The sequence below is a fragment of the Alosa alosa genome, chromosome 20, assembly GCF_017589495.1.
Source record: "Alosa alosa isolate M-15738 ecotype Scorff River chromosome 20, AALO_Geno_1.1, whole genome shotgun sequence".
In the NCBI taxonomy this organism is placed as follows: Eukaryota; Metazoa; Chordata; class Actinopteri; order Clupeiformes; family Clupeidae; genus Alosa; species Alosa alosa.
Window position 1 is genome coordinate 21,035,555 of NC_063208.1, and position 15,776 is coordinate 21,051,330.

At 45.0% G+C, this 15,776-nt stretch overlaps 1 protein-coding gene and 1 pseudogene across 2 annotated transcripts in view; one reads left to right on the forward strand and one right to left on the reverse strand.

Annotated features, from left to right (window-relative positions):
- Positions 1–6,635, forward strand: part of LOC125285299 — a 111,243-nt pseudogene extending 104,608 nt beyond the window's left edge.
- Positions 6,636–13,095: 6,460 nt separating this feature from the next.
- LOC125285286 (prolyl endopeptidase-like) overlaps positions 13,096–15,776 on the reverse strand; it is a 77,238-nt gene continuing 74,557 nt past the window's right edge. For both annotated transcript variants that reach the window (XM_048229678.1, XM_048229677.1), the window contains exons 14-15: positions 14,663–14,819; positions 13,096–14,143 (exon numbers count right to left, since the gene is read on the reverse strand). In XM_048229678.1, the coding sequence (XP_048085635.1) occupies positions 13,849–14,143; positions 14,663–14,819 (452 nt within the window). In that variant the 3' untranslated portion in view covers positions 13,096–13,848. The remainder of the gene's footprint in view (positions 14,144–14,662; positions 14,820–15,776) is intronic.

A 15,776-nucleotide genomic window follows, 5' to 3' on the forward strand; every position in this document is an offset into this window, starting at 1 on the left:
TCAGGATGTAGTAGCCATGTCACCACTGCTCTTGCTGCAAATGGAAGAAGCTTTCATTAAGTATTTACTCTAGCGCTTTGGTGCAGTTACCTCTGTGTTGGCGCTCATCCCTGACCCTCCTTGCTCTTCTCCTCCCCCTCTCTCTCTTTCTCTCTGCTGTTGTCTACAATTCTTTCTCTGTCTCAAGGTTCTGCTGTGCTATGCGCAACCTATCATTTAATCTGGGCTTGTTTCTTCTTGGTTAGAGAGCTTTCACAAGTGGTGTTGGTATTTCTCCCTGCTCACTCTGCCTTCCTTTTAAAAAGTTTTCCTTTCTCTACTCATTCTGTTGTTCTCTGTGCTGTTTTTATTTTTATTTGTCTCAGACTCTATCAGACTACCTCTCTCTGTTTGTCTATTTCCCCCTTCACTCTTTGACAGATTGTGGAACAAAGCACAAAACAAAGACCCAAAACACTACCAGACTGATTAATACACTTGTGAGACAAATGTAGCTACCATGTCAATTAATCTCTTTTTTGTTTTCTCTATTTCTTTCTCTCCCTCCTACTCTTGCTCTCTTTTTCCCCTCCCTCTCTCTCTTTCTCTCTCTCTCCCCTCTCTCTCTCTTTCTCTCTCCCCTCCCTCTCTCTTTCCCCTCCCTCACTCCTTCTCTCTCTCCCCCCTCCCTCTCTCTATCTCTCCCCCTCCCTGTCTCTATCTCTCCTCTTTCTCTCTCTCTCCCCATCCCTCTCTCCATCTCTCTTTCCTCTCTCTCTTTCTCCCTATCCCTCTCTCCCCCTCTCCAACTCTCTCTCTCCCCCTCTCCTTCTCTCAGAAACACGAGGGGCAGCTGAGTGTGCTGCAGCTAGTGGACCTATTGGGCGGTGTGGCCTCGGGCATGAAGTACCTGACGGAGATGGGCTTCATCCACCGCCGGCTCGCTGCCCACAAGGTGCTGGTCAACAGCAGCCTGGTCTGCAAGGTGTCCGGCTTCCGGCCCGTGCAGGACGACAAGATCGAAGCCGTGTACACTACACTTGTGAGTACTGTTCCCAGTATACTTGACACAGATCAAACAATACATACACTATTGTCACGACCTCCTTTGCCCCTTCAGGCCCCCCCCCTTGTCAGTGCACGGGCAGGCACTTTATTCTTTCTCTCCCCTTATCTCTAATCTTTCTATCTTCCTTTGTCTACCCTTTAGCCATCTTACATACTGACACTGCTATTGCATTCACTAATACACGAACGCCTATACACCTTATGTTTGGTATTATTTTTATTATTGCTTAATGTTAATTAATTAGAAATTGGAACTTTGTTGTCCGTCTTTTGTTGCGGTCAGTAAACGCGCTGGCCGTAACTCTATGTAGTATAATAAGGAGCCATAAACTATTATACATAGCACTTAGGTACATAATGTTTATGCAGTGGAGATGAGAATGAAATAAAATAACAAATGAATGAAAAGGTGATACAAAACAAGATAAAAAAAAAACACCTTAAAAATCCTTGAGAAAATGTCCTTCTTGCCTATGTGAACAGATGTGGAATAGGTTTTCTAGTTTGGACCAGTTATTGTGTTGTGAGTTCTGCATGCCAGTACACCCTTTATTCCATTTTGTCAAAAGAAGCTGAAGCCAAGGAGGGCTTTTCTTTTTCATCATATTAAAGCCTTTCTGTCTGTCACTCAGTGTGTGTGTGTGTGTGTGTGTGTGTGTGTGTGTGTGTGTGTGTGTTTGTGTTTGTGGGTTTCACATCTGTCATGCGTTTCTCATCACAATGGCAGGCTGTCTCATGTAGTGTCCAGGTCTGTTCAGCCCAGTCATGTTGACATGAGAGGAATATAAAAGCTGAAATGTGTGGATGTGAATGTTCTTACTGTGTGGAGTCTGAACAAAGCAACATGACATTCAGAATAATGTTATACAACATACAGAATCTGTCTTGTCTCTGAGACTGAATTCTGTAATAGTTGATTATGTATTCTAAATTCAATTCAGTTCCATTCCAATGATCTTGATTGGCATATCCATCTGTGTACTGTACAGTAGCACTACCAAAGCAGTGTGCTACTGATATTGATTGAAAGGGGGGAGGATTCTTTATGTTGAGACTCCAATGCAGTAAATGTGATGCAAGTTCTCACCTAGAGTGTCTTGGCTTTGCAAGAACATCAAAACAATAAGATGTTAAGAAAGTTATAAAAAAATCACTCTTTCACCTTTCTCACAAACATGTCTCCAGCCTACCTCCCACTCAGACCTGGCAACAGCCACTCTCACATACACACACACATACGCACATGTGCTTGTGTGTGTATGTGCACGCGTACACACACACCTCAGACCTAGCAGTGAAGAGGGCAGTGTGAAATGCAATCTTACACCAAACTGTCTTCATGTTATGCTAGCAGGCACAGCTTGATGGTGTGAAACCCGTGTAAGATCCTTACATTTGTGTGTGTGTGTGTGTGTGTGTGTATATATATATTGTGTGTGTGTGTGTGTATAAGTGTGTGTGTGTGTGTTAGTGTGACATTAACCACTCCCTCAATCTTCCTCTTCTCACACGCTTACTTCAGTGTCACCTCCTCTGCTCTCCCTAGCTCTTTCTCTCTCATCTTTTTCTTCTCTGATTGTGTATGATGGCTCAGTGGAATTTTGTGTAATGTAATATTGACCCAAATGGCAGAATTGCATTAAAAAGCTCTCTCTCTCTCTGTCCCTCCTTTTTGACAATTTGTTTCACTTATCTTCCACATCTTACTGTCCTCCCCCTGTTCTCTTTCTCCATGCTCCTCTCACTTTCACCATCTCTCTTCTATCTTTTCCCTACTTTACCCTTTTCACTCCTTTTCTGTCTGAACACTTCTTGTCTCTTTCTATTTTATCTATCTTTTCTTTCTCTCTGTTTGATCTCTCTTTTCTTTCTCTCTGGTTCCTTCCTCTCCTCCTCTCTCTCAGCATGGTGGTAAGAGTGTGGTGCTGTGGAGTGCTCCTGAGGCCATCCAGTACCACCGCTACAGCTCGGCCTCAGACGTGTTGGAGCTTTGGCATCGTCATGTGGGAGGTCATGTCCTTCGGGGAGCGACCCTACTGGGACATGGGCAATGAGGATGTAAGTATATCTTCTTCTCCTCTCTCTCTCTCTCTCTCTCTCTTTCTTTCTCTGCCTCTTTCTCAAATTCCGATTCAAATCTAGATGAGCTTCAGAAGTCTGACAAAGAGCATTTGTGTTCCCAATCCCTCTCTTGAGATTCAACAAAGAGATTTGCTGGCAGACAGGAAGAAGAAATATTGCGTAGACTTAGACTATCGCAAAAGTTTGTGTGTCTCTGTGTGTCTGTCATTGTGGGTGTGCATGCTCATGTGTCGGGTCGTGTCCTTTGGAGAGAGCTCTATTGCCCTCTCTCTCTGTCTTTCTCTCTCTTTCTCTCTCTCTCTCTTTTACTCTGTCTGTCCCTTTAGCTCTCTCTGCCACTCTCGTCTCTCTTGTACTCCCGCTCCCTTGCCCTCTCTCTTCATCTCTGTCCATCTTCTGTCAATCTTCTTTCTCCCTCTCTGTTCCTGTATTTATTTATTTAATTCTTTTTTTTTTTTTTTTTTTAAGAAGCCGAGTTGAGACAGAGCTCTTTTTCCTTCTTTTTTTTCCGGCGCTTTGGAGACAAGTGTGTGAGACGGCTTTTGAAGTTTCTGTCTTCAGCCTCTGTGACCAATTAGTGCGTGTGCTCTTTGTGCACCCGGCTCCCATCTGTGTGGTGCTCGACTAGAAGGAGCAGAGCTCATGCCATGGACGCCCACCAGGCCGGAGGATGCCTGCGATGTTTATCCCAAAACTTGGCCATCGCTGTTTGTGTTTGTGTGTGTGTTTGTGTGTGTGTGTGTGTGTGTGCGCACCAGTCGAGGAGATTGTCCCCTAAATGGGATTATTCCCTAAAGTCCAGAAAAAGGGATTTTATTTTTAGCATTTTTTTAAAGCAAGTGCTACTGTATCAACTCCCCCTCCAAATAACACACACACACACACACACACACACACACACACACACACACACACACACACACACACACGAACTGTGCTTCAACTAAAAAGCCAAACAATTTAATATGCTCCTAATAGTTTCAGTGGGGGAGAAAAAGAAGGCTAAATCTCCTGAAATGTATGTTTTTGAAAAGGCGATCAGAGACAGATCATGGCAGTCCTGTCTCCTAAGTGTCGATAAAAGTGTCTAAAAGTAGATTAACTGGGCAGCATATGGTTGCCACATCCTTTATGTCATCCCAGTTATCTGCAACTCTTCTGCCATCTACATTCAGGCTAAAATAGTACACAACAACACTTTAATGTGGGCCTTTGATTGTAGTGAGACAGACTCCACAAAGTAAAGCTATGATTATCATTTAAAGCACGCATATGGATTCTTGGCTGGATGGAGCTGTTAAAATTCACATACATACTCGCTTGTTTTTGGCGACTTTTCCATATCTTTTTTATCATATAAAATCACAGCAGTCTTTGTCAAAGGTCAGCATTGCTAAATGCCTCAGGCGGGTGGCATTTTTAAGCGTGAACAATTTATCTCTCTAATGGAATCAAATATTATCTGATTAGATGTTTGGCTTTTCACTGTGTGTGTGTGTCTGTGTGTGTGTGTCTGTGCGTCTCTGAATGTGTTTATGTATTTGAGACAACGAAACAAGTATGCGCGGCTTGTTTGTTGTTGTAGTTTTTAATGTGATATTTCCTCGTATTAGGATTAGCACTTGCACACATTTCCACGGGGAATAAAAAGGACACAATTTCCCAAATCCCCTGTGAGGGAAAGCACATGCTAAGCAGATGATCTCATAAATACTGCGTGCCCCCTGTGTGCGCGAGTCTCTCTAAGTTGTTATTTTAGTTTAGTCCGAGGGGGCCTCTATTGTAGCCATTGTGATCTGTTCATTGTGTACAAGCAGAACTGCTGCAGATAAACACATTGGCTTTGTTGCACAGATAGCTACCGGTGAATTGAATTTCTGTCTACAGATAGTAGTTCACCAACAGTGCTGTTTGGCCTGTAGCGCCAGCAAGAGAGAGTGAATGGAGGATGGAGAAATAAATCTGAAATTAGATAAGGTTTTCATTTGGGTCCGCTCATGTTCTTGCTCACTGTTCACTCACTACTGTTCAAATCCCCTGATGGTTCTATTAATATTATGGGGTGTGATATAATAAGTGTTTAATTATGCAAAATGAAGTTCTGAAGCTTCAGAAAGTATGCTTTGTATTAAAACAATAGTGGATTTTCTGTGTAAGTTTGTGAGGATCATTAGTGAATTGCCTAATGATCTTCATCCCATCCCTTTCCTTCCTCTCCAGGTGATCAAGGCCATCGAGGACGGCTTCCGGCTGCCGGCGCCAGTGAACTGCCCGACGCCGCTGCACCAGCTGATGCTGGACTGCTGGCAGAAGGAGCGCAGCGAGCGACCCAGCTTCAGCCAGATCCACAGCGCCCTCAGCAAGAGCATCCGCACGCCCGACGCCATCGGCTCCTCCACGCTGGCACGCAGGTACGCTGCCGTACAGCGCCGAGCCACATCACACTGGAGGAGACGGGTGTGATGATGCACAGCTGTGTGAGGGAAAACAAGAACGGATTGGGAAAATAAAACAGCTCATTAATATCTGACAGCTTGGTTTGAAACAGTCTGCTCTTATGGCTACGTACATGTTATACTCTCGTATGTGTAGTCTGCACACACACACACTATTTTTAATGCACATGCTCCTGTATAGTTGGATATACTTTGTTGTTATGGGGCAATGATTTTGAAATATTATGATTTTATAAATATTGACATTTTTTGGAGCCCACTAGAATATGTGATTTATCCCCTGCGCTCTATGTCTCTGTCAGGACCCTGAGCTCGTCCATCTCTCTGGCGGAGAGAAGCTGCACGCTGCCCTCCTTCCCCTCCTTCAGCTCGGTGGGGGAGTGGCTGGAGGCTGTGGATATGGGCCGCTACAAGGACAACTTCACCGCCGCCGGATACTGCTACCTGGAGTCCGTGGCCCGCATGACCGTCCAGTGAGTCTCTCTCTCTCTCTCTCTCTTTCTCTCTCTCTGAGTGTGTGTTTGTGTGCACGTTAATGTTGTGAATGCATTAGTGTATATGGATTCATTATGACAAGGATTTATTGCTCATAGATTGTGCTGTCCTAATTAACACATTTTGTACTCTCTCTCTCTCTGTCTGTGTGTGTGTGTGTGTGTGTGTGTGTGTGTGTGGTTGTTTGTGCCCACAGGGATGTGTTAAGTCTGGGCATCACCTCCCTGGAGCACCAGAAACAGATCCTGTCGGCCATCCAGTCTCTGAGGGCTCAGGTCATCCAAATGCACGGCCGCGGCGTGCAGGTCTAACCCACACCCTCACGCACACACACACACAACACACGCCCATTATTAAACACACGAGAAAACAACATGCACCACACACTCAAAGACACCCACACCAATGGGCCTGAACTGAACAGGGTGGGGTTCGGATGTCTAACAGAAGCCCAGCAGAAGAAACGCCAGATGTGTCTGTTCCCCTGGGAACTAGAGTGTGAAGTCCCCCATACGCCAGGAGCCACCGCTCAGAGATGTGGACCAGTAGACGGGTTTGGAGGGGTGGGGCGGGGTGGGGGGGCTGGAGGTGGAGGTGGATGAGGTGTTGGACCAGCAGAGGCACCGCAGTACCGCGAGCACTCCTCTCCCTCATTCTCTCTCTTTTCCTTGATGTTTTACCCCTTACCTTCCTTTTCCCCCTTCTATCATTGGTTGTACACTTGCACCTAGGCGCGACTCTTCCTTGTCCGTCATGTGACCCACGCACACCCTGCTCTCTGATTGGTCAGAGAGTGTGTGACCTCACGGCACTGAACCCGATCTGCACTCCTGTTCTTTGCCTGCTGGGGGGAGGGGGACAGGGAATTAGTGATTGGTTGACCAGCTCCGTCTGCTTTATAAACTGGACTCCGATTGGAGGAATAGACTGCATCAACCCATAGCAGCATCGACCCACCCTTGAACTGATCTAGAGACAGCAGCTAAACATCCGCCTTGGAACCGAATCTGCTCTAGTGCTAGTGTTCTCACCCTCACTGACCCACGAACAGGTGCCAAAAACACCCCAAGGATCACCTCTTTTACACACCCTGACCTCTACCGACGGTTGACCCTGAAGGGTAGATATACTGTTCAATCAATCAATCAATCAATCAATCAATCAATCAGTCAATCAATGCAAGAGGCTGGGCTACAGTGCTGCGCTTTCAGGAGAAAAAGACAGCAGAATTTAGGAATACAAAATGTCTGAACATTAAAGTGACTTTTGAATAATATATACCCAAAAGGCATCTCCGTGTTCTTGTCCACTGACCTGTCCATAAAGAGTGTGTCACTTTTTTTGTTATACTGTACACTAAGAGCTTTTCCTTTTCTGTTTTCTGTGAACTATCCTCTCTTTTGTTGACTGCTACACCTCCTCCCCGCCATCCTTGGCTCTCTCTCTATCAAAGTGGCCAGTGGTGGTCAAGGTGGAGAGATCCGGAGGGCTTCTGTTTATCCCCCTCCCCACTCGCTTTGGGGATGTTGCACTGTAAAGAGGGAAGGGGCGTGTCCAAAAGTGATCATATATATCATATTTACTCAAATATTTATTTATTTGTTTACAAAAATGTTGTTTGTTTAGTTGTTCCTCTCTTTCTTTTTTTTTGTTGTGATGAAAAAATGAATGAAATGATGCTTTGTTGGTTTGGAAATTTGATTTAAATAAGAAAAGAGAAATAAGTTTAAAAAAAGAAGAAATTAAGCATTTGGTCACAATGCTGGCTTTGAGCTCATTGAGCAGCACTTTTTAATTTTTGCTGAGGTTGATGAGTTTTGTTTTCTGCACTTTGTCAAAGTGTCCACATTTTAAAGGGACATCAGGCAATGTTTTTGTGTTAATTAATCATCTTCGTAGGTTGGTATATGGTTAAATGATTCATTACAGGGCAAATGAAGACTCTCTCGCCCGCCCCTACTGCCTGTAGGAAGAATCTCCCGCTTGCAAGTTTGGTGTATCCTACCCAAGTCTCACCTTCAGACTCACAAGCAGGATCAGTTTACGCAAACATCCCCAGCATCTCAGGCTACATCCGGCTAGCGATTGTTGCAAACGCTTGTATAATGGCAGAGCGGTGATCGCGAAAACCCTTGACGCAAAGAAAAGGAAAAGACAGATGCTAGGGGACACGCACAGATTAGGGGAGAGAAAAAAGCACTCAGGCTTGCCTGGTGTCCCTTTAATTTCTTTAGTATTAATAGTGGTTATATTGATTATTTGATGTGCTGACCTTACGTTTCAAAAATGAACAGATTTATACACACACACACACACACACACACACAAATATACACACATAAGCGCCCCTAAACACACCAATTTTTTTTTCTTCTGTGTTTCTTCTGATTGTCTTAGCAGACACACTGGATTGGAGAGCTCCATTTTGTGGAGATTATCTTTTGTGTGTGTGTGTGTGTGTGTGTGTACGGACGTCTGTATGTCTGCACATCTGCGTGTGAGGAAAACTTCACACTAGTTTGAATGTGTTAGTATTTTTGAATGGGAGCGTTTGCAGATTTGGATTGTACAGGCCTCATCACTTCTAGGCTCCTTTCTCCCCTCACTCTTTTTTCTGTATTATGACTTCTTCGTCAGAGGCAGCCAGACAGACAGACAGACAGATGTACGTCTCCCAGAGTGAGATAAGATGGCTCCTTTGAGGAACAGATTACGCTTCCCACTTTTTAATTTCACATCAGAGACCTCAACAGCGTCGCATCAAACACTCGACTCGGGATGTGATGGACTTGACAACGTGGCCCAGGCGGCTTAGCGTCTGCCTCGTACGGGCTGAGTCATCCTCTATTTAGTTTTTGTCATCACAGACAATGTCTGAAGCTTCAGCTGGAGACACACAAGAATCTTGGCTAAAGAAACACCACACAACCGCAGCACCGATAGAGGAGTTTTATCCAAATGAGGCGATAGTTACTTTTCGGGATCATATATCCATATCCCCAACACACCATTAGTTACAGCAAGGCATTCATGTCTGAAATGAAATTGGTTATTTTCACTTTTTGAATATCTGATGAATGGCATGGAAAAGTAACTCAACTTCCCTTTCAGCGACATTTTGTCCTCTTCTCATCTTTGTCTCTGTATTTATACGCGGTCATAGCTTCAGACGGACTGAGTTTATCACAAATGCCTAAGCTGCGCTCTCACACACTCCCACAGAAGAACCATCCAGACACACAACCCCCCTCACAGATGACACATGGTGCTGGAAGTAATTCTCATTGGGCTGATTGTTACTGAATGAGTTGCTCCATTCGTACCTCTCCTCCTTCTGATCCATGTGTTTAATAATGTAAATATGTATTTGAAAATGCAATCTATTTTTATAATTTGTTTGGAAGAAACTATGTGTCAAGTAACATGCTCACTGTGGAGTTTTAGCGTTGAGTTTTGTGGGTTGAAGACGAGGACATAAGGAGGACTGGAAATGACGGTGGCTTTTGGAGTAAAACAAAAAACAAATCCTTTTTTTATTTTTGGTTCTTTTTGGACGTTCTTATTTTTCCCGTTTTCTGTTTTGTTTTTTTGATGATTTTTACCTGTTAGAGGAAACAGATGGTTGTTGCAATATCGAAAAAAAAATGTGTTATTAAAAAATTCTGATGATAAAAAAGGTCTGCACATTTCTTGCTGGTCTTTCTCTCTCTCTCTCGCTCTCTCTGAGGGGGGATCTCATTGTAACTGATCTTGTCTTGGTCCCTGCTGTTCCGGCAGTACTTTTAGAATTATTATGAAAGTCCCCTTTCAATTCTTCTTTTGGAGTATGTGGTAAGTATCGTTTCATTCAGGCAAGTCTCAGACGTAAAACTTTCAATCAAAAGTGGATTGTTCAAATCAATTCTGCTCTTTCGTTTTAATCACGTCTCGACTCTCACTACCCATCTCCATTTCACTCTCACTTAACCACGAGCAGATAAATCTCTTCTCACCCCGAAGATTTACCAGAGTGCTAAAAAGCACTTGCTTAGCTGGGTGGGAGTGTGTGTGCATGCAGTCACATGCCTGATTGTGTATGTGTGTTGTGTGCGTGTGTGTGTGAGAGAGAGAGAGAGAAAGGTTGCAGTGTTCTCAGAAGAACAGGCAGGCAGAAATTCATCTTTTCATATTGTGCTTTTATTACAGTGCAAAGAGGAGCGGGGAGGTAATGAGTTTTATCTCGCACTTGTTGCTTTACCGCTGCCAAGGAGCTGCCTGCCTCGTAACTGAAAGGCAGTGAAGAAGAGAGCGAGCAAACAAGAGAAAGGGAGCCCCGTAAATCACACCGAGGGTGGCATTTTAAGAACAGAAAAATCATTATTTACACACTCGTTTAATCTTTGTGTACGGCGATGGCAGTGGTGCCAGGGGCCTGAGAGCCATGGCTCCAGACCTGGACACTGAAACTCCCCCTAAAGCCAAGCAGGTCCCCACCAGCACCTCACAAACACTCATTACAAGCCCATAAACAATACTTGTCGGAATGTTTTGGCTCTTAGAAGAGAGGAGGGTGAAGAATACAGATGGAGAAGAAAGTAAATGGAAGATTCTGAGAGTGTGTGTGTGTGTTGGATAGTCAAGGAGAGGGGGGTGGGTTTCAGAGGAAGAAAGTGAGCGGCAAAAGGGGGGGGGGGAATAGAAGGGCCGGGTTAGACGAAAGTAAACACACAAGTGACTCCCCAGCAATGAGATGGTAAGGGACTTCTTTGTCCTCTTTCTCTGAAGATGAAAGGCTGGCCTACAGAGAGGGAGGAGGAGAAGGACACTCGTCCACCCACAGCTAAGCTGGTGTGAAGGAGAGAGAAACTTGAGGCTGAAAGTTCTCTCTCTCCCGGCTCTCCAGCAGACTAAACGCCAGCCAGCGGTCAAATCGGCTTTGAGGAATTAATCCGCTGTTGTAAGTGTGAACAAACAAAGCGTGTGTGTGTGTCAGTGTGTGGGTGCCTCTGCTGAACTGTTCGACCACTTAAGGTGGGAACAAAGGGAATACACAAACACTGCACTAAAGCGGTTGACACTCTAAGCTTTGTAGAAGCGCAGACAGTGTAAGGAAAAAGGATTGAGTTAGGGCTAAATACAGTATAAAGAAACGTTTTATTTTGATATCTGTGGTTTCAAACTCTCTTAAGTTCATATTTGACACCATCCTCTTTTTTACTCTCACATCTTCACACACACACACACAAACTCCAGGATGGTGTGTGGAGTGGAGTGGTTAGCGGAGGTGTCCTCTGGGACCATAGAGAGTTGAGGTAGAGTTCCACCTTCCTGCTGAATTATTCCTGGCCCTCTTCACTACAGTTTCCTAGAGGTGTGTGTGTGTGTGTGTGTGTTGGATAGTCAAGGAGAGGGGGGTGGGTTTCAGAGGAAGAAAGTGAGCGGCAAAAGGGGGGGGGGAAATAGAAGGGCCGGGTTAGACGAAAGTAAACACACAAGTGACTCCCCAGCAATGAGATGGTAAGGGACTTCTTTGTCCTCTCTCTCTGAAGATGAAAGGCTGGCCTACAGAGAGGGAGAAAGATAGAGGGAGATAGAGGAGGAGACGGACACTCGTCCACCCACAGCTAAGCTGGTGTGAAGGAGAGAGAAACTTGAGGCTGAAAGTTCTCTCTCTCCCGGCTCTCCAGCAGACTAAACGCCAGCCAGCGGTGTGTGTGTGTGTGTGTGTGTGTGTGTGTGTAAGAAAGTAAGACGGCAAGTAAGGTGTGTGTGAGTGTATGAGTGAGAAAGTAAGATCCTTCGGTATGTGTGTGAAATATTGTAGAGTGTGTGCAGGAGAAGGTGAAGGAGAAGACAGCAAGGAGTGTGTACGTGCGAGCGAGCGAGGTAGTCACAGAGAGAGGGAGATATGTAGAGAAAGTGTATTTTTTTTTATTTATATTCTCCTCAGCCCCGGCCCAGAACCAGCAGGGAGATCAGAGATTTCACCATGGCCCAGCACAGCTTTACCTATCCATGACCCATCCCTTCACCACTCCTCCTCCTCATCCCTCTCTCTCTCCCTTTCTATCCCTCCACCCCCCGACCCTGGGAGCGCTCCACTGAGACGTGCTTAGGAGGGCCAATGGTTCAGTGGAGCAGCGGAGAAACTCGCCTGCGCATGGCTGCAGTGAGCCCTGATTAAACTCCCCGTGACCGCCAATCCAGGAGACTGGGATCTCTCTCTCTCTCTTTCTCTCTCACACTCTTTCTTCTAGTCTCTCTTTCTTCCTCAATTCCTCATCCACTTCCCCTCTCTCTCCTCTTTTTGGTGTCTCATTCTCCCTCAAGCTCTCTCTCATTCTGTCTTTTTCTCAAATTCTCCCCTGTCCCTTCCTACAAGCTCTCTCGCTCTCGCTCTCTCTCAATCTTTCTTTCTAACTTTTCCCTCAATTCCTCTCTCTCCCTCCATCTCTGCCCTTATGCCAATCCTGGTGACCACCTTGCCTCTCACTACCATTCCCCCTTTTTTTACTTCTTCATTTCCATCTTATCCTCTCTTGCCCTCCCCTCCCACCGCCTCACTGCCCCCTTCCTCTCCTCTCACTCTCTCCTCTCCCTCTCTCCTCTCCTCTCCTCTCCCTCCCTCTCTGATCCTTCTCCTCCCGGTTGACAGCTGATAAGTGACACTCTGTGGCCTGCTACAGGAGGCAGCTGCAGCTGAAGATGGGTTCTTTCAGTTCACAGGCTTCCACTTCCATTACATTACACTAAGGCTGCCTACCCAACACAACTTTATAACCACCAACAGGCTATCAGCGTCAGCATTCAGAAACTAGATTTACTGATGAATGCTGAAGTTTGCTGTTGTTTATGTTAGCTATTGGATTACATTGTTAACTATCTGATATGTCATGTTAATAGTTAACATAAAAAATAAAGAAAAAAGTATATCTTTATAAAAAAGTATATCTGCATTGCATCAATAATCCCTGTAATAGCTACATTTAATTTAGTTTAGTTCATACAAATAAAAATTTAACTTTATTAAGCACTGTACTTTTTTACCTTTATTTATGTTAATTGCCAGACATACTTTTACAATTCAGTTATTTCCAAATAAGACTTTCGTCTGACCAGAGCTATGGGAAGGGTTAATAATATATGTTTGTATACATCATGCACTGATAGTACTGTGTGGCTCACTTTTCTTCTCATTCTTCACATTTGTTTCATGATGGTATTCTGTGACACCCCTCACCCCCAACACATTTGATTAGTTTTGTAATTAAAGTCCTCGGGGCACAGCTCTCTTAATCAGACTACAAACATGGCTTAGTCTAGAGAAAGAGCCTGACATTTGGCCAGATTTCAGTACTGTGGTTTTGGCAGTGGTTGTCATTGTGTGTGCATAATGGTAACGCATAAAAGTTGTCTGCTGTTGCCATCTAGTGTTGAAAAGAAGGATTACAGACACTGTGCAGTGTAGAACATAATACATTTTCCACAAAAATATGACTTTTTAAAATGATTATTATTTGGCAGTGATGGCTTATTTTGAAGTTGCATTTGATGATCTAATCAGAGGTGTGTGAATGTTATTGAGAGCAAACCAATTGTGCTTTCCAGGGATCCGTTTCCCAAAACCATAGTTGCTAACTAAGTTAGCAACTTTGTTCGTTGCAATGCAATTTCCCATTGCCAACCAACTAAGTTGCTAACAGGCTAGCAACTATGGTTTTGGGAAACGCACCCCAGGGGTACTTCATAGTTTTCAGTTTTGTTCCATTGTGCTTTTGTCTCCCCCCTCTCAGTCCTTCCAGCTGAGGCCCAGCACCTGGGCGATGAAGGCGTAGACGTCGGCGTCCTCCTGGATGGCCTTGGTGGTGGGCTTGCCGGCGCCGTGTCCGCTGCGTGTGTCCACGCGCACCATCAGCGGCTGCCGCTGGCCGGGGCTGCGTCCCACGCCGTGCTGCAGCGCCGCCACGTATTTGAGCGTGTGCAGGGGCACCACGCGGTCATCGTGGTCCGCGGTCAGAAGCAGCATGGCCGGGTACGGAGGGCCGTCGCGTGGGGCAGGGGGGAGGTTGTGCAGAGGGGAGTACCTGGGAGACGGGATTCACAGAGGAGGTGGAAAGCGAGGGATTGGGTGGGGACAGAGAATGAAGAGGAAGATGAACGAGGGATAGAAGAACGAGAGAAGAGGGGAAAGAAGAAGTTGAAAGATTACAGATGACAACAAACAATACACATATCAGCACACGCATTGAAATACAGAGTGCAGTGACATATCAATGATGATTAATGTGGGACCGTACAGAGAGCTGCTACTATTTGTTCCTGTTGTGGGAAAAGGATTAGAGGTGAACAGTAGTGCCATGTGGCTCTTTGTACAGCGTGTCTTTGATGTGAGGGGAGCATGTAATTGAAGAGAATGATGAGGTGCTGATCTGATATTTAAAGATCAGAGCATCAAAGGGCCCACAACACAGCAGCCACAATAAAGACACACACTCAGGCTAATGGATTGTTTGTGTGTCAGATTAACTGAGCAAATAATTGTTTGTGTGTGTGTGTGTGTGTGTGTGTGTGTGTGTGTGTGATAGAGAAAGAGGTAAGAGTACTTGATAAGCCACTGGAACTCCTCAGGCTTGTCCGCACAGCCATAGTCAGTGGTCCAGGCATGGCCGATGGTGAACTTGTGGAACTTGAGCATGTCCATGACCCCAACTTCAGCCACGGCACAGCCAAACAGCTCCGGCCGCTGGTTCACACATGCCGCTGGGATGAAACACATACACACATTACAACAGCTATATGTACACCTGTGTATACACCACACACACACACACACACACACACACACACACACACACACACACACACACACACACACACACACACACACACGCACACGCAAACTAAACTACAGCACAACATAAAGATGTGTACCTATGTAGTGTCCACTCACTAACACACACACGTTTAGAAACTCTTGGCCTTCTCTACCTGTTCTCCTTATAAACTTAATATCATACGGTCACTTCATAGCATTAAAAACACTACACTGCACTACACATGCACCCACAGACACCCATTCGATAGTAGTTTCAAACACATTTTTTTTCCATGTCTCAGTAATACCTGACCTCAAAGTCCATTAAAGCTACACCTGTGGGCCTCTTGACCCTCCCTTCTCATAGACAACCTGATCACTAAACTAACCACACGACCCAGTCCTTGTCTATCAGCATTCGACTGACTGATGGAGGAGTGCAGGTGCAGACTATTGAATACTGTTGGAATAGTGGTGTCCTACCATATGGTGGATACACCCTCCATTTAACCGCAAGATTCACTGTTTAATCTGCCATTTAATTATCAAACTGATTGAATCTGTCCTCTGTTTGATTCATCTATCATAAGCACAGTGTTGAAAAAAAAAAAAATCCCTCGTCTTTTTTCCTCTTTACTTCTTTTCTTTTCTTTCCTTCTCCTTTTTGCTTGGCAGTTGGCGCGTGATTGATGGGTTTTCCTTTAAGCTGCACACTGAATTGGCTATGCCGCTGGAGAGAATGCAAAACTTTGTCGGCACTCAATTCAAGCGCTCAAAAGTAATGATAAAAAAAAAAAACCTCCATTTAGTTCTTGGCAAAGCGCTGTTGTTGTTGGTGGGGAAGTTAAAACATCTCTTTCCAAGCTTAGTGATCAAAGCGATTGCTTCCAGTTATATGTGCC